We start from the raw sequence: 24,463 nt of genomic DNA, 5'->3' as shown, positions 1-24,463 counted from the left end.
AATATCATGAATGTTAATTTTCTCAGGACTCATTCAAAATAAACATATGTTCTGCAGATTCTATTGCAAGCAGCAGAGAGAACACAGAACATCATTAGTACCTGCATGTTGGGTTCCAGTGAACCCAAACATCAACTCTATTTACCAGTCTTTATCATGGAGTCATAGAGCATAGATACAGGCCCTTTGGCCCTACATGTCAATGCTGACCTTTTTGTCCATGACTCTAAAACCATCCGCCTGTAGTGGCAAACTATACAAGACTGTACATGCTCTTCAGCCCACAATGTTGTGCCAACCTTTTAATCTATTCCAAGATCAATCTAACCCTCCCCTCCCACATAACTTCCATTTTCTTTCATCCATGTGCCTACCTAAGAGTCTTTTGAACATTTTTAATGTATCTGCTTCTAACACCACCCCGGCAATGCGTTCAACACATCCACCTCCTCTGTGTAAAACACTTACCTCTGATATACCCCAAATTCCTTCCTCCAATCACCTTAAATTTAAATCCATAAACATCTGTGTCCTTTTATACGGTGCCTAATTAGTTGACCGTCTAAATGTCTTAAACGTACAAAATGCATCTAATTTCACCACCTCCACTGGCAGACCTTTGCAGATATCAACCACTGTCTGTGTGTTTACATAAATACACAGATTTACATAAATACCGCTGTCTAGGCCTAATTGTTTAATTCTATTGTGTAGTGACTTTGGTTTATACCAGTTGTAGATATTAATATTGGGACAATGTATACCATGTTCATGTTCCATAGTCTCGCAGCTTCCTCTTTTAATTCAGCATATTTCTGGTGTTTTTCACTTCTTGATTTCTGTATTTGGAATGGCGTATCTATTAAGTAAGTTGTTCCTGCTTGTTTATCCTGTAGTATTATATTCAGCCAGTTATTATGGATTGTCCGATTTGTTGTAATGGATCAGTCGTAATATAATTTGTACTGACTCTAAAACTGGATCAGATTTATATTTATAGTAAGGTATCATATCCATTATGAGTTGGTATTTTAAAGCAAGATTTTGGTGAATGATGCTTGCCACTTGATTGTGTCTGTGTAAGCAATCAGATTGAGTTAAATTGCTTCAGGATCCTATAGCGTATTGGATTGTTTCTCGTTTCTCTCAGCATTTCCTGCGTTTATCATCTTGTTGGTCTTTTATGTATTTTTGATCATGTTTTTGTGTTAACCACCTGGTCTGGTTTTGCCACAAGGAACCCCTCTGTTTCTGGGGAGAGGTCTCCGGCTCTGAGCTAGGTGTTTGACAATTTCTTGTCAACGTCTTGTCTGCTCAGATCATGGGGATGACTTCCATGGAGGATCACGCTCTTCCATTGGTTAATCTTTTCCTCTATGGTGATAATTTCTTCATTTTTCTGGGCTGTGCTTTCATTTAAGTTTAGTGGTGTGTACTTCTTATTAGAATTGCATTTGCTTGCATAGAGTGCTGAATCCTGTTTTTATTGATGAAAATATATCCTTATAAGTTTTATCTGACTGTTGTGTAATTATTTTATGACTATTATTCCTCTTCCTCCTCCTGCCCTAAAGTATTGTTAATCTAAGTATGTTTGAGTATACATTGTGTTTTCTAAATTTTGTCATTTCATTTCTTATTTTTCTTTGTAAATTTTCCAGATCGGTTTTGGACCAAGATATTATGCCAAAAGAATATGTTAATACCTAAAGTCTTTGTTATATTATTACTATTGAGCTCTGGCAGATTTTAAGCCTTGAAATACACTCAGTTGAAAATTTTCCCTTTATTGCACTATGATCCATTTTTTTTGGTTGTTGATATTCCAAATACTTACAGTTTCATATTCAACGATCGGATGTATATTATCCTGCTGCTCAGTTTTATAGTCTACTAGCTCTATTGCATTTTTCATTACGTTTAACGTTCTGCACTTATCTGCCAATAGACAGACCCAGCAGATTCGCGGGTAAAGTTTTGCCTCACCTGGATAGACTGTTTGGGGCCCTGAATGGAGGTGAGGGAGGAGGCGAATGGGCAGGGATAAGCACCAGAAGGAAGATTAGTGGGGAGGGACGAGTGGATAAGGGAATTGAGGAGGAGTGATCTCTGCAGAAAGTGGAGGTGGGGAGGTAAAGATACATTTAGCTGTAAGATCCCTTTTGAGAAGATGGAAGATGTTGTGTTGGATGTGGAGGCTGATGGGGTGGTAGGCAAGAACAAAAAGAACTCTATCGCTATTAGAGCGGCAGGAAGATGGGGTGAGTGTAGATGTATGGGAAATGGAGGAGATGCAGGTAAGGGTAGTATCAATAGTATTATCACTGGTTCTTTACATCCTTGCATACTCTTAAGGCATCCTTTCTACTGTCTGTAAGTACATTGTGGTTATCTAAGTGAGTGGTGGTTAGTTGTGAGATGCATGATGTTACAATTTTATATATATTTTGTAAACAAGTAATAGGATCAGAGCACCACTCAATCTGGGTACAGATGTACTTGGATTTATTTCTGTTTTTATCCATGGATAGTATTTTATTTCCCACCCTCCCTACATATCTGCAGAGCTTTCCCCAACCTGCCACCTGGGGACGCAAATAATGGGGACAGAAAACCCCATTACCTGCTTCAAGGGAAAATAAGTCAAGCTGTTATTATCAATTTTCTTTTTGTATTTGCGCAGTTTGTTGTCTTTTACACATTGGTTGTACGTCCAGTTGGTGCGGTCTTTCATTAACTTTATTACTGTTATTGAATTTATTGAATACACCTGCAAGAAAATGAATCTCAGGGTTGTATATGGTAACGTGTGCACTTTTGTTGACCTTTTGTCAATGGAACTAGGTTAGTAAACACTATGCAACTTGTAATTAATTGAAGGTCACACTTCATTATCTCTGCACAAACAACAACGTAACTATGTTGACAACAATTTAGAACATGAATTCTACTGTTCCCTCTGTACCAATATTCACTCGGACCATTCTTCCAAGTTATAACACCAAAATCGGGGATCTCTGTTGGCCAGATGATTAATTCTTTCTTTTCCCAGACCTGGCACAGGGGGTACTTCCTTGCGATGGTGATGCTCTAAAAAAAAAGTTACCGCTGTTAGCACAATCAAAGTGTCCCCTTTTATATTCAGTCCTTATCAATTCAAATGTAGCTTTCCAGAGTCATTTAATACACAACACCTGGTTGACCCTATTGGTTCTGGTTCAGGGCTACAACCCACATTAAGCCTCGTGACTTTAACTAGGCGACCCAGACACTGAGTCTAAGGAGATTACAGATTGCTTCTCCAATAGGTCTGGCACTTTACACAATAAATTGCTACTCGTCTGAGAATGGTCTCAGGTTTAGCAGGTCATTACCTGAAGCTCCTTGTGTCCCCATTCAAATGCTTCGATTAAATTATCAGTTCAGATTCTACAAGATGGGTGGAGTCTGCAAGGACGGTGTCACAAAGTGGGCGTCTGCATCCCACTAGCCTTGACTCATTCGAGTTTGGCATTTTCTTCAATATTTCAAATCAGCCATGGCCAACACCTTGCTAGTAAGTTTACTTTGAACTTTGATGTTTTTGTAGTTTCAATAGGGCAAAAAATGTCCCACACCCAATGATTGAGGTCATTAACCACCAATTATCAGTTGGAAGTTAAATGGTGTTCAGGTTTTATTTCCTGATGACTGGTTCTCATAAGCACAAGAGGTTCTGCAGAAGCTGAAAATGCTGGAGGAAGCCAACGGGCCAGTCAGTATCTATGGTGATGATCAATCAGTCAATGTTTTATGTCAAGATCCTTAATCAAGACTGGAAAGGAAGGAGGAAGAAGACCAGCAAACATGCACAATGTTCACTGTTCCCTCCATAGATGCTGACTGACTGGTTCTCATTCTAATCAATCCATAATTATGCAATCTATAATTTCATAATCCTACAAAGAAAATGCTGGAGGACCTCAGCAGAACAGGAGAGGAATAAGAGGTCGATGTTTCAAGCTAAGACCCTTTATTAGACTGACTCTTTTTACCTCTCCATAGTTGCTGAGTTCCTCCAGCATTTTAAGTGTGTTACTCTGTATTTCGATGCATGAATATAGAAGAGGTAAGGGGGCAGAGTGGAGAATAGAAGAAGTGGGGTGGGGGAGGGGGAAAATACCATAAGATGGAGGAATTACTGTTCATGCCCTCAGGTTGGGGGCTACCTGGAGAGAATATGAGGTGTTCCGCCTCCAACCTGAGAGTGGCTTCATCATGGAAGAAGAGGAGGCCATGGACCAACATGTGAGAATGGGAATGGGGATTAGAATTAAATCCTGCGTTTTGCAGATGGAGCATAACCTTGCAAGCAGAGGAAATGTTGCACCTGCCCATTCACCTCCTCCCTCAGCTCCATTCAAACAGTAATTCCACGTGAGGCAACAGTTCATCAGTGAATCTGCTGGGGTTGTATGAGGTTGGGGGACCACATTGCTGAGCATCATCGCTCCATCCACAAAAAACCAGTGGCCAACCATTTCAAATCCAGTCCCTATTCCCATTCACATGGCATAACTTGATGGCACGAACATAGATATCTTCAACACAGTAATTTTCCACCTCCCCCTTCCCCCTTCTTCAATACACTACTCTGGTCCCCCCTTACATTTTCTCTGCAACTGCTTAAACCTCCTGGTGCCCCTCTTCTCTCCCTTTCCTCTATGGTCCATTCTCCATTCCTTTCAGATTCCGACTTCTCCAGCCTTTTAGCTTTTCCTAGTATCATCACCCAGTTTCATACTTCATCTCCCCTTCCCCACCCACCTGGATTCACCTATCAGCTTCTAGCGTACTCCGTCCCCTCCTCCCACCTTCCTATTCTGTAATTTTTCCTCTTCCCTTCCAGTCCCAAAGGGTCACGGCCCAAAATGTCGACTGTTTATACATTTTCATAGATGCTGCCTGATCTAGTGAGTTCTTCCAGCATTTTGTGCATTGATCTGCAAAATCTCGTGCATCCATAACTTCATGACCACAGAATGATCAACAATTAAACAATTTCATATTTCAAACAGGGGGAGAACATTATTAATTAGTTAAAAACCTGACCTTTTTTTGTTGCAGGCCATTTACTTCACTGCAACTTTCCCTTATTTTATACTACTCATTCTCCTTGTACGAGGTTTAACACTGCCCGGGGCCACTAATGGTTTAATCTACCTAATTACCCCAGACGTAAGTAAGCACACAGTTGTATGTCAATAACATGCACTAAGATTTTTCTTGATATTTTTTTCTATGTGATTTAGATGTTGCCTGCAAGGCCAGTGTGAACTACCTAGATCTAATGGATCCCTGAGCTGACACTATTTATGACAGCAATTAAGAGTCAACAATCTTGCTGGGTCAGATCGGACCACTTTAGAATTGCATATTGCACATTTGCTGCCCTGAGGACATTTTGCAACACAATGGAATTTTACAACAATTACAAACTGTGAACCTTATTATTGCTGATACTATTTTTATATGCCCAACTTATCTATGAATCAATAGCCTAGACCTTTTTATGTACTAGTGCAATAAACCAACTAAAGTAAGTCTGTTCCTACTAATGTATCCCTCTGGTAATGTCAGTAATATTTCTGAATTCTTTATTAGCAATTTTTATAGCAATTTCGTTGCCTAGACAATTCCACAGATTTGAGGACAACTTGCTTCCACTCCTCTATAGTATACTAGCCATGAGGGCAGGCACAATGTTGCAAAATTGTGTCCATCTGGGGTGGCATGGTAGCCTAGTGGTCAGCACAATGCTTTACAATAGAGGGGACCTGAGTTCAATTCCTGCCGCTGCCTGTAAGGAGTCTGCACGCTCTCCCCGTGACCGCGTGGGTTTCCTCCCACAGTCCAAAGGCATACAGGTTGGTAGGTTAATTGGTCATTGTAAAAATTGTACAGAGATTTTCTGGGATTAAAACCCGGGATTGCTGAGCAGCGCGGCTCGAAGGGCCTTTTCCGTGCTGTCTCTCAATAAATAAATAAATTGGCAAATTTACATCAATGCTCCACAGAAAGTATCAGGATCCATCATAGCTTGGTATAGCAACTGCTCTGCCCATCGCCTTGAGGAACTTCAGCGTGTTCTGGACATAATTCAGCATATCACAGAAAACAGCCTCCCCTCCTTCGACTCTGTCTTCACTTCTCCCTGCCCCAGTAAAGCAGCCAACATAAACAAAGAGTCCACCAGCAGTACCTAGACATTCTCTCTTTCAGAGATTGATAGGTTCTTGATTGGATATGGTGTCAAAGGTTATGGGGCAAAGGCCGGGAACTGGGGTTGAGGAGGAGAAGAAAACAGGATCACCCTTGATTGAATGGTGGAGCAGAATCAATGGGCCAGATGGCCTAATTCTAATTCCTATGTCTTATGGTCCTCTCCTTCTTCCCATTGGGCAGAAGATACAAAAACCTAAAATCACATATCACCAAATTCAAAGATAATTTCTATCCTTCTGTTATTGAACACTTCCCTTGTTCAATAAGATGGACTATTGACCTCAAAACCTACCTCATTATGACTCGACCTTACTGCCCACCTACACTGCACTTCCTCTGTAATGATATTACCTTATTCTACATTTTGTTATTATTTTACCTTGTGCTGCTTCAGTGTATTGTGGTAATGAATTGATCTGTATGACCAACATGCAAAACATGTTTTTCACTGTAACTCAGTACATATGACGATAATTAACCAATTTACCAGTTTAAAATTTGCCTCTACTCCTCTACAGTACACCAACCATGAGGGCAGGCACAGTGTTGCAAAATCTCAACATGTTGGCGACGCAAATGTGTTTTTGCTAACAGGGTGATGTACTATTATGCCATTTATTTTGCTGCACTAATTGTTCAGTGGCAATGGGTCAATTGCTACTAAATTCTGTTCAGTTTCACATAGGTTTGATACGAAATCAGTGGAATCCATTTTAAAATTTTATCAGATGTCCATGTAGAATTAAGGAAAATATATTAAATTTCAAGTGGGGAAAAATTCACAAGGAAGTAATGTTACATAAATATATAGAGAAAAATCAGAGAGGAAGATAACAATGACACATTGAAAAAGAAGGGAAGTGAGATATTAAGAAAAAGTTAATTCAAATTGACAAGTAAACACCAGCACCCACTTACCATAGAACCAAATGATTTGCTTCCACGGACCAAATTGACAAGTAAACACCAGCACCCACTTACCATAGAACCAAATGATTTGCTTCCACGGACCAAATGATTTGCTTCCAAGCTATAAATACCATAGAAGCACAAGCATTGATGTGGAATTGAAAATTCTAATTGCTTCTGGAGTCAAAGTAGTCCATTAATATTGACTAAACTTTATGCAACAACATTAGACAGACCTTGCATGAGGAAGTGTTGCTATGAGCCAGTCATACATCAAGTAGAACTGGCAGTTCAACTCTGAGAAGTTCAGTCAGGATGGAGATGGAGGAGCAGTGTAGTGAGGTGAGGGTCTGCATGAAGCATTCTAAAATAAAGAGGATAATCTTGAAACTGTTTTGAGACTGTGACAAGGATTTGGTTTAATTCATGTCAGTTCCTCTTCACAAGAAGAGAGACCTCAGTGTCCCCACAGACAATGAAGGAATCACAAGATTCAGAGGACTGTGTGTTATTAATCGGGTTCTGCAACCATCAATTTCTGCTTGCAAGCAACAGCACAGTCATAAAGGAACAGCTTGAATGGAGTTGTTGAGGGAAAGGTTGTGGTTTTATTGGAGGTTGATGCAGATGTCATCTCCTTTTTAACAGGCCAATGTGAATTCCTGGGGCCACATTCAAATATATTCACTGCTAGATTCCTCCCACATACTCATATTTCAATGAGTTTTTCCTGCTCTGCTTAATATTTCCTGTTAAAACACACCACAAATTAATCTGTGAGCCTTTACTGTACCACATCTAAGCCATATTGTTGCTTTAACAAGTAGGCAAAAGTTATATGATCTACTCAAGGTTTTGTCTCTTCTGAGACTGGACATTCACTAGTACCTGAGGATGATGGATTTTGGTTCTGTCATCTTATGGCTTAGCTCTCTAGATTTAGGAAAAGCGATGGAAGTTGTATAACGAGGGATAGTACATTTCACATAGACATTGTACAGCACATATTTCTCTGGTATGACAATTTTTATGTATAGCTATGTGTTTCTACGAGCATAAGGCACTCAGCTACCTACAAAGAAAACCATAGTTAAAATCAAAGCTAATATAACTGGTGACTGTATTTAGAAAGTACATGTATTCTCTGATTTAATTTCATTTTATTTCAGTTGACTGTTCTGAGCCAGCCAAGAGTATGGCTAGATGCAGCGACCCAAATCTTTTTCTCATTGTCTTTGGGTTTTGGAGGACTAATTGCATTCTCCAGCTATAATCCACTGAAGTAAGAATATTACTTTCTGTAATGGCCTTCACTACTATAACTAGGGAGCAAGTGAAGGAAATGAGGAATTTAATAGGAGTTTATCAAGACATTAAATTTATATTGTCAACATATTTCCAATGTGATATACGCTATTCATATGAAATTATTCTTTTTGCTATATTAACAGAGCTGCTAACCAAGCATACAAAAGAGCATCCATTAAAAATGTGAATAAATTAATTACATATAAATGTGCTAAGTATCCATATAACTAATGTCCTTAGGTGATAGGTGATATCTATGACACAATGGAAAAATGGGTTGGGGCAGCCATTTTCCACTTTTCAAAATGGCTGACCATATACTTGATAATCCTGTTTCCACTTCTCCTCAAATCCCCTGATCACTTCAACATTAAGAAATGTATCTTCCTCCTTCTTGACTAGATTTGCTTGGCCTCACTACCTTCAGTGACAGGGAATTTGACAAGTTCACCACAAACTGAGTAAAGAAATTTCTCCTGATCTTGTTTCAAAGTGTCATTCTGTCTGACCCCCACCCCCACCCCCAGTTCTGCATTCTCCAGCTATCAGGTTTACCCTCCCTTTATCTAATATACATAGCCCTGTTAGAATTTTATAGGTTTCTATGAGATCCTCTCTTATTCTTCTACACCAGGGGTGTCAAACTCATTTTAGGTCATGGGCCAGATTGAGCAAAATGCAGCTTCATGCGGGCCGGATCAGTCGGACGCGTGCGAACGCAGCTTTCATTGCCTCCGTTTTTTCAGCCTGCTCTCATGTGTCTCAGTCTCTGCTATAACTACAAAGTGTTTCACTTTACAAATTCCGTTTCTTATGAAGAAGACTGCCGAGCAAGACTGCCGAATAAACACTAAAAACCCTGAAAACCTGGTACCTGAATAAACTCAGCATTAGCCATATCATACGCCATAGGCGCTTTGATTACTGGGGCCAGCTTTAATAGTAATTAGATATTATCTCGCGTGCAAAGATAATTCCACCGCGGGCCAGATTTGGCCTGCGGGCCTTGAGTTTGACATATATGTTCTACACTCTAGTGATTAATTGAGCCAGTCTAACCTTATACATCAATCCATCCCACCAATCAGTGTAGTAGACATTCATTACCCACCCTACATAGGAAGATAGGAAGAAGAAAAATTGCACACAAAACTCTAAAACAAGAGAAAATCCCTAGATGCTGGAAATCCAAGCAACCCACACAAAATGCAGGAGGGATTCAGCAGGCCAGGCAGCATCTAAATGGGGTTTCACCAAGACCCTATGTAGTAGTAGTAAGTAATCTTCTTTCCTCAAGAGGTTTCCACCATCATTGAAAACCCTGACTAGCCAATCTAAATCACTCCAAGTTGCTTTAAGGAGCAGCTGAGAGCATTTGATATGACAAAGGTTTTGCGACCAGACAGCAACCCTGCTGCAGTACTGTACTGAAGATCTTGGATGTGGCTGTGATAGTTAGGGCTTAATCATCCCAGTCCAAAAAGACAATTGCAAGGTGTCCACAGAGCAATGTCGTAGGCCCGACTATCTTCAGCTACTTCATCAATGAACTTCTTGCCATTTTATGATCAGAAATATGGATAATCTCTGAAGTACGAAGCATCTGATCTACATGAAGCAAGAACTAGACAACATGAGCTTATGGGTGGCGAGGAATGTTTGCGCCACAGAGATGCCGGACACTGACCAGCTCTAAACAAAAGATATTCAATGGCATCACCATTGCTGACCCCCCACAATTAATATCCTAGGATGGTCACCATTAAGCAGAAATACAACTAGACCAGTCACATAGTGTAAAAACACGAGAAAAGATGCTGTGTATTTTGTAGTGAATGACTTACTGTCCCTCCAGGCACCACAAAGCCTTTCCATCTTCTCCAAACCACAAATCAGCGATATCTCCCACTTTCCTGGATGAGTCAGTGCCAATAACTCTTTAAAGCTCCACACCATTCAGTACAAAGCAGCCTGCCTGACAGGCACCATATTAACCATTCTAAATACATGTATTCCCCATCATCAGTGCACTGTGTAGTATTTCCAAAATAACTCAACTGGCTACCTCTGACAATATCTCCCAAATTTGCAAACTCTACTACCAAGAAGGACAAGGATGGAAAGTTCATGGGATCACCACCATGGAGAGGTTCCCCTGCAAGTCACGCACCATCCTGACTTGGAAATCTATAGCCAGTCATTCTCTGGGTTTAAATCCTGGATCTTCCCACTCAACAGCACTGTGGATGTGTCCCATCATTAGGAGGACTGCAGTGGGTCAAGAGGTCAGCTCATGACCCCCTCTACAAGGGCAGGTTGAGGACGGGTGATTAATGTTGGCTTTGTTTGAAAAGTCCAGATCCTGAAAATGTGTTCATTAACAAAAGCCCTTATTTAAAATGAGACTTGAACACTCAAAAATCTGACTCAGAGATAAGGGTCAATTTGGGTAAGATAAGGAAAGTATCCTCAACATTAGATAAAGGCCTTCAATGCAAGATGTTGGTAGTTCTGAACTCGATTTTTATTTATCTATGGAACAGAATATATGACAGGTGCACTGAGATAAATGAATGGTTAGGTAACTATGCTTTTATTATTTAATGAGAAACCCCAATTCATTCTGACTGGAAACATGAGGAGTGGATCATTGATATAAACAGAAACTATCAGATAGATTAAATTAGTTTTCAGCTCTTGCTCAGAGCATAATAAAGAAAACTTCAAACAGTCATTTCTATTATTGAGTTACATTAATAAACTCAATACTCACTAGCTTAACCATCCTAGCTAATAGTTCTAGTTTTCCCTATCTGGTATAAATCAACTGTCTGATGTATATTAAACAAAAATTTCTTCTGCTTTGAAGGAATGACTGTGAGGTGGATGCTGTGACAGTAGCTGTTATCAACAGCTTTACGTCCATCTTTGCTTCCATCCCCATCTTCTCCGTACTGGGATTTAAGGCAACTATGTCTTATTGGGATTGCTTGAACAAGTAAGTGGAGTTCTACAAACTACTCTGTTTATTAAAATTTACGCCAGTTCGTTCAAAAGTGTTCTACTCCAAAACCTTGGGTGTCTACAATTAAAGGGCTAATACACCTTTGCTGTGCACCCCTGAGGACCCATAGCATAATTTACACACTAATGCTTTTCGTGGCATTTTAAGGTCGAACTGATTTAGAGTCTGACCTTTCCTTAGAGATTTTGAAAGAGGCTATTTATATGTTGGGTGAAAGATTGATTTCACCCGTGTATGGATGGGGTTACCCACAATGATATGAGGGTACTGGAGTTGCCATACCCCATTACACAGGGAATGCCATAGTTGTATTCAGCAAAAGGACAGCGCTTACGAAGGATAGAATGAAGTCTGGCATTGAAAAGAGTCACTGGCAGCTCGTGTGGAGTTGTTACAAGCCCAAAACCAAACCAAAGATTCAAGGATGTATTAGCAGGAAGAGGTGGGTATCAAGCTGGGCGTGAAGGACATGTTGACCGATTTTAAATGTTGGAAGAGGCTGGATAGAGTGTGTTTCTGAGGAGAAAGGAAAAAGACCCCTGTATTGGAAGAAGTCTCTAGATTCATTGGAAAGAGTGATAATTATTGTGAGGTGAGCTGAGGTGTGTCAGGAAGCAAACAGAAGAATGGGAGGTGAGTCCCATGGAACAAATAAAGTTGGAAGTAGCGTGGTGGCATAGGGTAAATCTGAGGACTTAGGGGCATAGTGGACAGGGAACCAAGGCAGCCAAGAGGCAGAGAAACATCCACAAATTCTATACACAATGACAAAGCATTTTCTCTGACATCCCAGCCACAGAAGCAAAGGATATTACCATTAGACAAGTTTCATTTCATGGCCTTGCAAGTTTGTAGACAAATGGGATGTGTGAACTAACCTTTCAGCAAGTCTGGAACTCCTTAATCATTCTGTTCGTATTTGTATTAACTTCTCTCAACAGGAATATATTACTCTTATCAAACGAATTTGACATTCAGGATGGAAATATTACAAAAGAAAATTATGGTAGTTGGATAAGTTATCTGAATGCTACCCAATATGACAGAATCACATTACTTGATTTGAAGAACTGTGATCTTCAGAACTTTCTTGATCAGGTACGTAATTCAATTTAATGCCAATTTTTGACAGGCTTGGTTATTTTAGGTGACTTTTATGAAACAGAGACCCCTTCTCTGGAGGACACAAAGAATTGTAATATTCCTGTTGCATTTCAACCTGGATTTTCAATTGTACGATCACGTCTATCTATCTATGATTAAAGAGCTGCTCAAATCACCTAAGTTCCTGCTCCAATAGCAGTGATATGTTCCCACTGCTGAGACATCGAATTCTCATTTTAAAGTTACAATTGAATTTGTTTCCTTTTTCCTAGTGATTCTAGATCATAACTCATTGCATTTTTCTTCAATTAATGTTTTAACCATTCCAACTAAACCCCGCAGTATCCTGTCTACAAAGGCCCTGATAAATAGGGAATGTGATCTATTTCCCAGTTTTACCACTTTCCCTCGCACAAACAACTTCAGTAGTTCATCTGATGTCTATGCATTCAGAACCATACAGAACAGTGAACATCTGCAAACATTTTTTACAATCAGACTGGATGATAGAACATTAATGGTTGAGGAACAGTAAACAGCAACACAACTAGCTAAATGTTACGACAGTGTCATAAACTGTGAGCAATTGTCAAATGGTACAGATTATCTTGATTGACCAATTAATTTACAATGTTATTACCTCGCCTTATATCTCAACAATGTTGACTCTGCATATTCTATTTTAGTAAAACAAGAAGTGCTGATGGTTAACAAAATATTCCTGACTCATACGTAGAAAGTGCTTGTTATCAGCTTATCAGAATAAAGAGGTATTTACGGAGAAAAAGTTATTTTATCTTCAATGGGATCCTACCGCCAAATACACCTTCAGCTTCCCCCCACCCAACCCAGCTCTCTACTTTCTGCAGGAATCACTCCCTCCGTGATTCCCTTGCCCAGTTGATCTTCACCATGATTCTCCCTCCTGGTACTTTTCCCTGTTGGTGCAAGAAATGCTGCTGTTGCCCATTCACCTCTTCCCTTACCTCCATTCAGGGCCCCAACCAGTCTTTCAAGTGAGGCAACATTTCACCTGTGGCCTCCTCTACACTGCTGAGACCCGCTTTGTTTAGCTCCATGACCAAAACGTGGAATTTCCCAGTGGCCAACCATTTGAATTTAATTGAATTGAATTGACTTTATTTCTTACCTCCTTCCCATACTTGGGGAGTAAAAATCTTTACATTACGTCTCCGTCTAAATGTGCAATGTGCAATCATAGTATTTTATAATAATTTATAATAAATAGAACAATCAATGTAACATAGAAATTTACTCAAATCAGCATGAGTTCATCAGTCTGCTGGCCTGGTGGAAGAAGCTGTCTCGGAGCCTGTTGGTCCTGGCTTTTATGCTGCAATACCATTTCCTGGATGGTAGCAGCTGGAATGGATTATGGTTGGGGTGACTTGTGTCCCCAATGATCTTCCGGGACCTTTTTACACACCTGTCTTTGTAAATGTTCTGAATCATGGGAAGTTCACAACTACAGATGCACTGGGCTGTCCGCACCACTCTCTGCAGAGTCCTGTGATTGAGGGAAGTACAGTTCCCATACCAGGCAGTGATACAGCCAGTCAGGATGCAATCAATTGTGCTACTGTAAAAAGATCTTAGGATTTGGGGGCCCACGCCGAACTTTAACCGTCTAAGGTGAAAGAGGCACAGTTGTGCCTTTTTCACCACACAGCTGGTGTGTACAGACCACGTGAGGTCCTCAGTGATGTGGATGTCAAGGAACTTAAAGCAGTTTACCCTCTCGACCCCAGATCTATTGATGTCAATAGGGATTAGCTCATCTCCATTCCTCCTGTAGTTCACAACCAGCTCCTTTGTTTTTTGCGACATTGAGGGGGAGGTTGTTTTCTTGACACCACCGTGTCAGAGAGATGACTTCTTCCTTGTAGGCCACCTCATTATTGTTTGAGATTAGGCCAATCAATGTAGTGTTGTTGGCTAATTTAATCACCAGGTTAGAGCAGTGGGTGGTGATACAGTCATGGGTGTACAGGGAGTAAAGGAGGGGATTTAGAACACAACCCTGAGGGGTTCCTGTGTAGAGAGTCAATTCATATCTCCATTCTGACACTTTGCTCCTCCTCTGTCATGATGAAGCCACTCTCAGGTTGGAGGAGTAACATCTCATATTCGGTCTAGGTAGTCTCCAACCTGATGGGATGAACATTGATTTCTACAGTTTACGGAGATTTATTCCCCTCCCCCTTCCCTCTTCTTCATTTCCCCACTTTGACCTCTTCCCTCTTCTCCTCACCTGTCCTCCCATTTTCTTGAATCCTTGTAAAATGTTCATGTTGATCACTGATATAACCTGATGCAGGCCAGAATTTCTTCCATTCAGCTTTGAGTAATTCAATGGATCAATGGGTCTTTGCGGAAGAAGCATTTGGAAGTCGAGGTAGTCAATAATGTGACAAGAGAACAAAGTATTTTAATGAAATGGGTTAAGGTCATATTACTAAGGCCACAAATCGAGCTTGCATTGCGAGTTTTAAATAATGTCATGTGATCTTTCATGAGAGCAGTTCAACTCATTTAAATTATCTCCTCAACACTGCACTGAATTTTTAATTTCAATTTTATGTTCTCAACTATGGAATGAAATTTGAACCTGACCTTCTCCTTTAGATCGCTACACTGAGCCAACCTTAACTTCTACCTAATATGAAAGCTGAAATACCAGTCAATTTCAACTTTTTCTGGAACAACACACAAAAAATCCTGGAGGAACTCAGCAGGGCAGGCAGCATCTATGGAAATGAATAAACAGTTGACATTTCAGTCCAAAACCCTTCAACAAGACTGGAAATGAAGGGGAAGATGCCAGAACAAGAAGGTGGAGGGAAGAGGAGTACAAAACTAGAAGGCAAAGCCAGGTGGGTGGGGGAGGAATGAAGAAAGAAGCTGGGAGGTGATAAGGCAAAGGGCTGGAGAAGAAGGAATCTGATAGGGGAGGGGAATGGATTGTAAGGGAAAGGTGAAAAGAAGGGGCACTGAGGGAGGGGGGGAGATAGACAGGGGAGGAGAAGAGGGAAGTGGCCACCAATCCTTTCAAACCTGCCCCACCATTCAATAAAGTTCACAATTTGCTACAGCCGGCCTATACTGACCTCAGTTTCTATTGGTGCCAGTTCCTCACAACCCTCAGTTCCTGTCTTTCAAATATTTATCTATCTCCACCTTAGATATATTTGATGACTTAGCCTCTACCACCCTTGGAGGCAAAAAAAATTCCAGAGGTTCACTAACCTCTGAGAGAAACTTATACACACCTAAGTTTTAAATAACTAGACCTTTATTTTGTACTCTGTCCCCTTATTCATGTCTCTTCTACTAATGACAATATTTCAATATCTGCTCTGTCAAAGCCCCTGAGGATCTAGTATGTTTGAAAAAGGTTACCATGCATTCTTCTAAACCCCATGGAATACATACTCAAACCTCCTTGCCTCTCTTGATAGGACAAGCTTCTCCTCTTAGGAAGTAGCCTGGTAAGACTCCTTTGGACTGCCTCCAAATCTTTTATATCCTTTCGTTTTTGATGAAGGGACTAAAGTGGTGTGATGTGCTCCAGGTATGGCTTCACCAACACACCTCTACAGCTGCAATAAAAACCTCCCCATTCTCAACCTGCCTGTTAACTTCTTGTGCCTCCTGACCTAGACACCTCTGGACTTCCCTCATCTCTTCCATCAAGATAATAATCCACCTTTTGATTCTTCTGACTGCAGTGCATGAGCTTGCACTTTCTCACACTAACCTCCCTTTGCCAGGTTGTGCCGTCACTCATACCATCTATATCCCACTTCAGAATCACAATGTCCTCACCGAAACATACCCTTCCACCTATTTTTGTATCAATTCTAGTACTTGATCAATAAATCTGTCATTGAGGGTTAATAATTCCACTCATCTTTTTTTGGGGATGTCACATATGCACTGGTCCTTATCAAACTATTATTTTTCCCATTCTAATTCATCAAATGTATAGTAATCGTCTCATCTGTCTGCAGTGGCCCTTTAAAATTCACCCGAATTTGCAAAAGTGCAGATATAAAACACAATAAGCTAGAACATCCTACGTTTTAGACAGGTGCTCTCCAAAGAAGCTTTGGCTACCACTGTGTTTGGGCAAGCAAGCTTCTGACTTCTATGCGTATGCATTGAAGAACAGAATTTAATGCAAGAAGCATCATGAACAAAGCAGATGAGCTTAGAGCGTGGATCTGTACTTGGAGGCATGATGTTGTGGCCATTACAGAGACTTGGATGGCTCAGGGGCAGGAATGGTTACTTAGAGTGTCAGGCTTTAGATGTTTCAGAAAGGACAGGGAGGGAGGCAAAAAAGGTGGGAGTGGGGCACTGCTGATCAGAGATAGTATCACAGCTGCAGAAAAGGAGGAAGCCATGGAGGGATTGTCTACTGAGTCTTCGTGGGTGGAAGTTAGAAACAGGAAGGGGTGTTTTTTATAGACCACCCAATAGTAACAGGGACATCGAGGAACAGATAGGGAGACAGATTCTGGAACAGTGCAGTAATAACAGGGTTGCCGTGGTGGGGGACTTTAATTTCCCCAATATTGAGCGAGAGCAAGGGGTTTAGATAGGGTGGAGTTTGTTAGGTGGGTTCAGAAAGGTTTCCTGACAAGTATGTAGATAAGCCTACAAGAGGAGAGGCTGTACTTGATCTGGTATTGGGAAATGAACCTGGTCAAGTGTCAGGAATCTCAGTGGGAGAGCATTTTGGAGATAGTGATCACGATTCTATCTCCTTTACAATAGCATTGGAGAGGGATAGGAACAAAAAAGTTAGGAAAGCATTTAGTTGGAGTAAGGGAAAATATGAAGCTATGAGGCAGGAACTTGGAAGCATAAATTGGGAACAAATGTTCTCAGGGAAATGTACAGCAGAAATGTGGCAAATGTTCAGGGGATATTTGTGTAGAGTTCTGCACAGATACATTCCAATGAGACAGGGAAAGGATGGTAGAGCACAGGAACAATGGTGTACAAAGGCAGTTGAAAATCTAGTCAAGAAGAAAATAAAAACTATTTGGTTTTTTGAAAGGTTTCAAAAAACTAGGTAATGATAGAGATCGAGAAAATTATATGGCTAACAGGAAGGAATTTAAGAATGAAATTAGGAGAGCCAAAAGGGGCCATGAGAAAGCCTTCGCAAACAGGATTAAGGAAAACCCTAAGGCATTCTACAAGTATGTGAAGTGCAAGAGGATAAGATGTGAGAGAGTAGGACCAATCAAGTGTGAAATGGAAAAGTGTGTATGGAAACAGAGGAGATAGCAGAGGTACTTAATGAATACCTTGCTTCAGTATTCACTACAGAAAAGGACCTTGGCGATTGTAGGGATGACTTGCAGCAGACTGAAAAGCTTGAGCGTATAGATATTAAGAAAGAGGATGTGCTTGAGCTTTTGGAAAGCATCAAGTTGGATAAGTCACCGAAATCAGATGAGATATATCCCAGGCTACTGTGGGAAGCAAGGGAAGAGATTGCTGAGCCTCTGGTGATGATCTTTGCATCATCAATGGAGATGGGAGAGGTTCCGCAGGATTGTAGGGTTGTGGATGTTGTTCCCTTATTCAAGAAAGGGAGTAGAGATAGTCCAGGAAACTATAGACCAGCGAGTCTTACTTCAGTGATTGGTAAGTTGATGGAGAAGATCCTGAGAGGCAAGATTTTTGAACATATGGAGAGGCATAATATGATTAGAGAAAGTCAGCATGGCTTTGTCAAAGGCAGGTCATGCCTTACGAGCCTGACTGAGTTTTTTGAGGATGTGACTAAACACATTGATGAAGGTAGAGCAGTAGATGTAGTGCATATAGATTTCAGCAAGGCATTTGATAAGGTACCCCATGCAAGGATTATTGAGAAAGTAAGGAGGCATGGGATCCAAGGGGACATTGCTTTGTGGATCCAGAACTGGCTTACACGTATAAGGCAAAGAGTGGTTGTAGACAGGTCATATTCTACATGGAGGCTGCTGACCAGTGTTGTGCCTCAGGGATCTGTTCTGGGACCCCTAATCTTTGTGATTTTTATAAATGACCTGGATGAGGAAGTGGAGGGATGGGTTAGTAAATTTGCTGATGACACAAAGGTTGGGGGTGTGTTGGACAGTGTGGAGGGTTGTCAGAGGTTACAGCGGGACATCGATAGGATGCAAAACTGGGCTGAGAAGTGGCAGATAGAGTTCAACACAGATAAGTGTGAGGTGGTTCATTTTGGTAGGTAAAATATGTGGCAAATATCGTATTAATGTTAAGACTCTTGGCAGTGTGGAGGATCAGAGGGATCTTGTGGTCCATTGGACACTCAAAGCTACTGCGCAGGTTGGCTGTGTGGTTAAGAAGGCATACGGTGTACTGGCCTTCATCAACCATGGGATTGAGTTCAAGTGCCGAGAGGTAATGTTGCAGCTATATAGGACCCTGGTCAGACCCCACTTGGAATACTGTGCTCAGTTCTGGTCACCTCACTACAGAAAGGATGTAGAAACTATAGAAAGGGTGCAGAGGAGATTTACAAGGATGTTGCCTGGATTGTCGAGCATGCCTTATGAGAATAGGTTGATTGAACTTGGCCTTTTCTCCTTGGAGCAAGGGAGGATGAGAGATGACCCGACAGACATATATAAGATCATGAGAGGCATTGATCATGTGGATAGTCAGAGGCCTTTTCTCAGGACTGAAATGGTTAACATGAGAGGACACAGTATTATGGTGCTTGGAAGTAGGTACAGAGGAAATGTCAGGGATAGCTTTTTTTACACAGAGAATGGTGAGTCTGTGGAATGGGCTGTCGGCGATGGTGCTGCAATAGGTCCTGGATAGGTACATGGAGCTTAGAAAAATAGAGGGCTATGGGTAACCCGAGGTAACTTCTAAAGTAAGTACATGTTCGGCACAGCATTGTGGGCCGAAGGGCCTGTATTATGCTGTAGGTTTTCTGTGTTTCTATGTTTCTAGAATTCACTAATAAGCCAATAGTTGAATGGTTGAATACCAGCATATGTGATATACTACTCCAAGGCAAAGTAAAAGTACCCTTAGCTACGTTGTCAGGTGTGAAGTGCCAGAGGTGACTGATACATTTTTTATGACTTCATTCATAAGTGCAGGCGAGTGTTTTGAGTTTTTCTCTGCTTTACTCAATTGTGCTGTTTAAATTATATGAGTATTTGGAAATATTTTGAAATTAAATTATTTTTGTCTTTTTTTTTAATTCCACTTAAACATTTCCAGTAATCCAAAGACATTTTTAAAATAAAGACACTTCAAAGGCCTTTGAGTGTAGCCAGCTCTCAAAAGGCCATTAGAACTGCCAGGGTGGGGCTACAGGATCTGCTGCCTGAGATTTGGTTGCTGCACACTTCCTGCCTCGAGGGTAGGAGAGCCTTGGAAGAGAGACATCCACTCAGAGAGGACCTGCAGGACTACAAAATGTAACGATAATCAGGGGAAAGACTGACAGATTGATCATCCATGTCCTATTAAAAGACCAGTACCAAATCACCATCATCATGAATAAACTCTTCTCAGGCTTCCAGCCAGCTACAGGTATCGATTATAACCAACAGTTTAATAACAAGCTCTCTCATCTTAAAATAGTAGAGTTTGTCATTGAAATGTTGGTTATAATCAATACCTGTACCTGGCTGGAAGCTCAAGAAGAGTTTATTCGTAAAATACGCCGGGAAAGCACTAGATCCTTTTTCATCATCATCATTATGTGCCATCTGATATGGTGTGAGTGATCATGGTCTTCTGACCATGATTGTTCTTGGCAAATTTTTTCTACAGAAGTGGTTTGTTTGCCTTCTTCTGGGCAGAGAAATACGTCGTCAAAACACAACTCAAGTCTTCAGCAGAATTTGCATGGAAAATTATTTAAAACATCTGAGCTGAGACTTGAATAATTTAATTGTCTGCTATCTTTTCCATCTCCACTCCTCGATTGTTCTCTTTCCTCTTGATGAGAAGGAGGTGGGAAAATGTTTGATCCCATAGAAAACGTTAGGGAGAAAGAACAAGATGAACGATATTAAACAATGTCCAATAGACATTGATGCAAGTATAAAATAAAGCATTTTGCTTAAAATGATGTAGTTTTACAGCACAAAGAAAAGTCCTCCAGCCCAGCACATCCATGTTAACTGTTTTGCCTGTTGACATAATCCCAGAATTCTATATCCTTTTATGCCTCATCTCTTTATGTCTATCTATATAATCTCTTAAACATACTAATTGCATCTGATACCACTACCTCCTCTCACAATGTGAGCTAGTTATCAACCACCCATGATGCTTTCCCAAAATTCCTTTCAAACACCTGCCTCTCACCTTAAACAATATTCTCTTACGTTTCTGATCCCTATACCAAGGGAAAAAAGACTCTAACTACACAAATACATGCCTCTTAAAATTTATATAGGTACTTCTATCAGGTTACCTCCTGATATCATTACCTCCTTTCAAGGAAAACAAATCCAGCTGTCCAATTTTTCTTCCATAACTAAAGTCCTCCTTTCCAGGCAATATCCTGATGAATCTCCTCTGCACTTTCTCAAGAACAATCACATCCTTCCCACAGTGAGATGACCAGAACTGTGCGTGACACTCTCGGTTTGACTTAACCCGTGTTTTATATAACATTGCAACATAACGTCCACACGTGTATAATCCTGATTGACTGCTCATTTCCCTCCATAGATTCTGTCTGCCTTGCTGAGTTCCTCTAGCATACGGTGTGTGTTACTCAAGATTTCCAACATCTCTTAGTCCACACTTTAATATACTATACCCTGATCCGGAAAGGCAGGAATGTCATATTCCTTTCTCCATTGCCCTAATGCCACTAATTTTCTAATTTTCTAATGCCACTATGGGGGAAATAATAGATTTGAACCTCAGTGTGCCTCTGTTCATCAACATTTCCTAGCACCCTATCATTCTGACATTAATGACAATAATATGGTTTTGATTAAAATGGCAAAATCTGAATTTTGTTCAGGTCTGTGATCTCAACCATATGACAGTTATTGAGGATACTGTGCATTCACTAGAACGCTGCTCACTTAGAGGGAACATAAATCTAAGGAAAGATTTAGTTTCCATTTACTAGCAATGAAATATTTTGTCTGCTATTTCTTTTAAACTTTAAGTAATGCACGGTGGAGGAAAGGCAAGAACTAGTGCTTGTGTCCGTATGTAGTTTTAATAGTCTTCCTTTTTAAAGAGTAGATGTTTAATATTTCCTTTCAATTTTCTTCTGCTCAGGGTGCCTCAGGCACTGGACTGGCATTTATTGTGTTTACGGAAGCCATTGTCCGAATGCCAGTCCCGCAGGTATGGGCCATATTGTTCTTCATCATGATCTTCACTCTGGGTCTGTCGTCAATGTTCGGCAGTATAGAGAGCATTCTTACTCCTTTGTTGGATTTGAACGTGTTTCCGAAGTACATCCCTAAAGAGATGATTACAGGTACGTGGTCGCTACCATCGTGTATCATTGTACTACAACAGGAGAAGCTGGCTTTGCACTGAATGATAGATACCTTTGAATATTAGCAACACCACTGAAATCATTAAGGATGTTTGAGAAATGGAGTCCAATATAGATAAACCATTATATCAAAGGAGAGATTTATTGTCATCGGTGGTAAGGATTTTCCACAAGGGTTTTCCTGATTAGTCATGGAAGACGTGGCTTTAACTATGTCAGGCCTCTGTTTATCGATTACAGCTCAGCATTTAACACAATCAACCCCTCAGTACTAATCAAAATCTTCAAAACCCAGGCCTCAGTACCTCCCCCTGCTAATAGTTTCTTGACTTCCTCAATGGGAGGCAACAGTCATTGCAGATTGTTTATAACATCTCCTCCTTGCTTACAATCATCATAGGTGCGTCTCAGGGATGCATGCTTAACCCAGTGTTTACACACTCATGACTGCAGCTAGGCACAGCTCAAATTTAAAGTTCAAAGTACATTTATTATCAAAGTGTGTATCAATGATACAACCTCGAGATTAGTTTCCTTGAAGGCAGCCACAAAACAGAGAAACCCAAAAGAACCCATAAAAAAAGACGGTCAAAACACCCAAAGTGCAGATAGGGGAAAAACACATCCTGCAAACAATGAAAGTGAGCAAATAGCATTCAAAACAAAATGAGTCCATAGACACGGAGCTGGGAGCAGGAGGACTAGGCCTCAGCCTCAATTCAGAGCTGAGCCAATGCCACCAATTACACCATTGTTGTTGGCAGTCTCACATGGTGACAAGGTGTACAAGATTGAGATAGATCAAATTTGTTTTGAATATTTTTATAGGGCTTATGTTTTATTCTGCTACTTAAGAGATAGTGTTTAGAAAAATGCTTTGCCTAAATATTCTATTTTTTTTTTGTCTTTCCTTTAGCCATGATATGCCTGGTGTCCTTTTTGATTGCACTTATTTTCACAACATCGTCTGGGAATTACTGGCTGGCAATTTTTGACAAATATGGAACTAGTTTGCCTCTTCTGATCATAGCTTTCTTTGAGCTTATTGGAGTCATTTATGTGTATGGTATTAATAAGTAAGTAAAAAAAAAACTCTGGATTAACTATTTGCCTTTTCACTTAATATAGTAGACTCCCAGAGTAACTGGACTTCCTTTTTCATTCCATATTGGAAACAATTTCTACTATTCTTTCTAAACTCCTGCCAAGCCTTTATTTCTTCCAGGATGAATGTCAGAATAAATATTGGCCTAGTGTTAGTGATGGCATGACGTCCTGAAGATAATCTAGTCATGTCTGCTCTATCAGATGGTAGGAAATGGGATCCCTGATATCCAGCAGCTATGACATAATCAAGACACCGATATCATCAATTGATTTCAAAGCCGGGAAGATTTTATGCATTAGAATACTAAATGAAAATGGATCAGATACAGATATTTAAAGTACAAGTTTGATTTAAGTTTTTCCAAGTAGGTAAATTACAGGTAGATAAAATTGGATTTTTGTCCTGTAAGGTTTGTCAAAGAGGAATTATAGTTTATTTGCCATTCAGAATATTCTGTAGGGCCCTCGTTATTCAAAGGCTTTAATTTTGTTCAAGTGATTTCAGATCAGAAATAAAGAAGTCTACACATAAACGCCCCACAAAGATGTAGAAAGGTACTGACTAAAATACTGAAATCGCCACATTATGTTGGAAAATATGTTATGTTGGAGTTGCTAAAATAAAGACACAGAATGGTGGAAATACTCAGCAGGTTAGATCATATATGCGGAGAGAGAAACAGAAGTAATATGTCAGGTTGAGGATCCTTTGTCAGAAATTCTAAAGATGTTGTTAGGTTCTCTGATTATTAATGGTGAATGTTCCTGTCCTTACAGAAGGTACTACATCAAAGTTTGGACTGTATATCATCTTTAGTTGCCTCCCACCCCCCCCCCCCCCCATAACGCTCTTCAATATTCCTTGCCTGAGAAAAATTGCCAGAAACTTCACAATACCCTAGATTGTCCTTAACCTGTCAAGGAGCAGGGAATATAGAATTTCTCAATGTGACTTAACCTATTTGAGAAAAACGATCAGCATTCCATCCTTCTCTCAGCATGAGGCTTTTCATTCCAGAGCCACTGAGATGTCCTCCTTTTTCAAAGAAAGGTGCTGCCCTTCCTCTACCATCAGCACTGCCTTCACCTGCATCTCTTCCACCTCGCGCACGTCTGCCCTCACCCCATCTTCCTGCTAACGCACCAGGAATAGGGTTCCACTTTTCCCCACCTAGACTCTGCATCCAGCACACAATTCTCCA

General features: G+C 40.5%; 1 protein-coding gene across 4 annotated transcripts in view; it reads left to right on the top strand.

The window, feature by feature from the left end:
• LOC140713753 (sodium-dependent neutral amino acid transporter B(0)AT3-like) overlaps nt 1-24,463 on the top strand; it is a 46,700-nt gene that overhangs the window by 18,745 nt on the left and 3,492 nt on the right. For 3 of the 4 annotated variants that reach the window (XM_073024235.1, XM_073024234.1, XM_073024232.1), the window contains 6 exons: nt 5,107-5,217; nt 8,343-8,455; nt 11,351-11,479; nt 12,448-12,604; nt 21,929-22,133; nt 23,071-23,230. In XM_073024235.1, the coding sequence (XP_072880336.1) occupies nt 5,107-5,217; nt 8,343-8,455; nt 11,351-11,479; nt 12,448-12,604; nt 21,929-22,133; nt 23,071-23,230 (875 nt within the window). The remainder of the gene's footprint in view (nt 1-5,106; nt 5,218-8,342; nt 8,456-11,350; nt 11,480-12,447; nt 12,605-21,928; nt 22,134-23,070; nt 23,231-24,463) is intronic. The other variant, XM_073024233.1, reaches the window with a different exon arrangement.

The sequence above is a fragment of the Hemitrygon akajei genome, chromosome 20, assembly GCF_048418815.1.
Source record: "Hemitrygon akajei chromosome 20, sHemAka1.3, whole genome shotgun sequence".
Classification (NCBI taxonomy): domain Eukaryota; kingdom Metazoa; phylum Chordata; class Chondrichthyes; order Myliobatiformes; family Dasyatidae; genus Hemitrygon; species Hemitrygon akajei.
The sequence above is the reverse complement of the archived record's forward strand: the minus strand, read 5'-3'. Positions and strand labels throughout refer to the sequence as shown.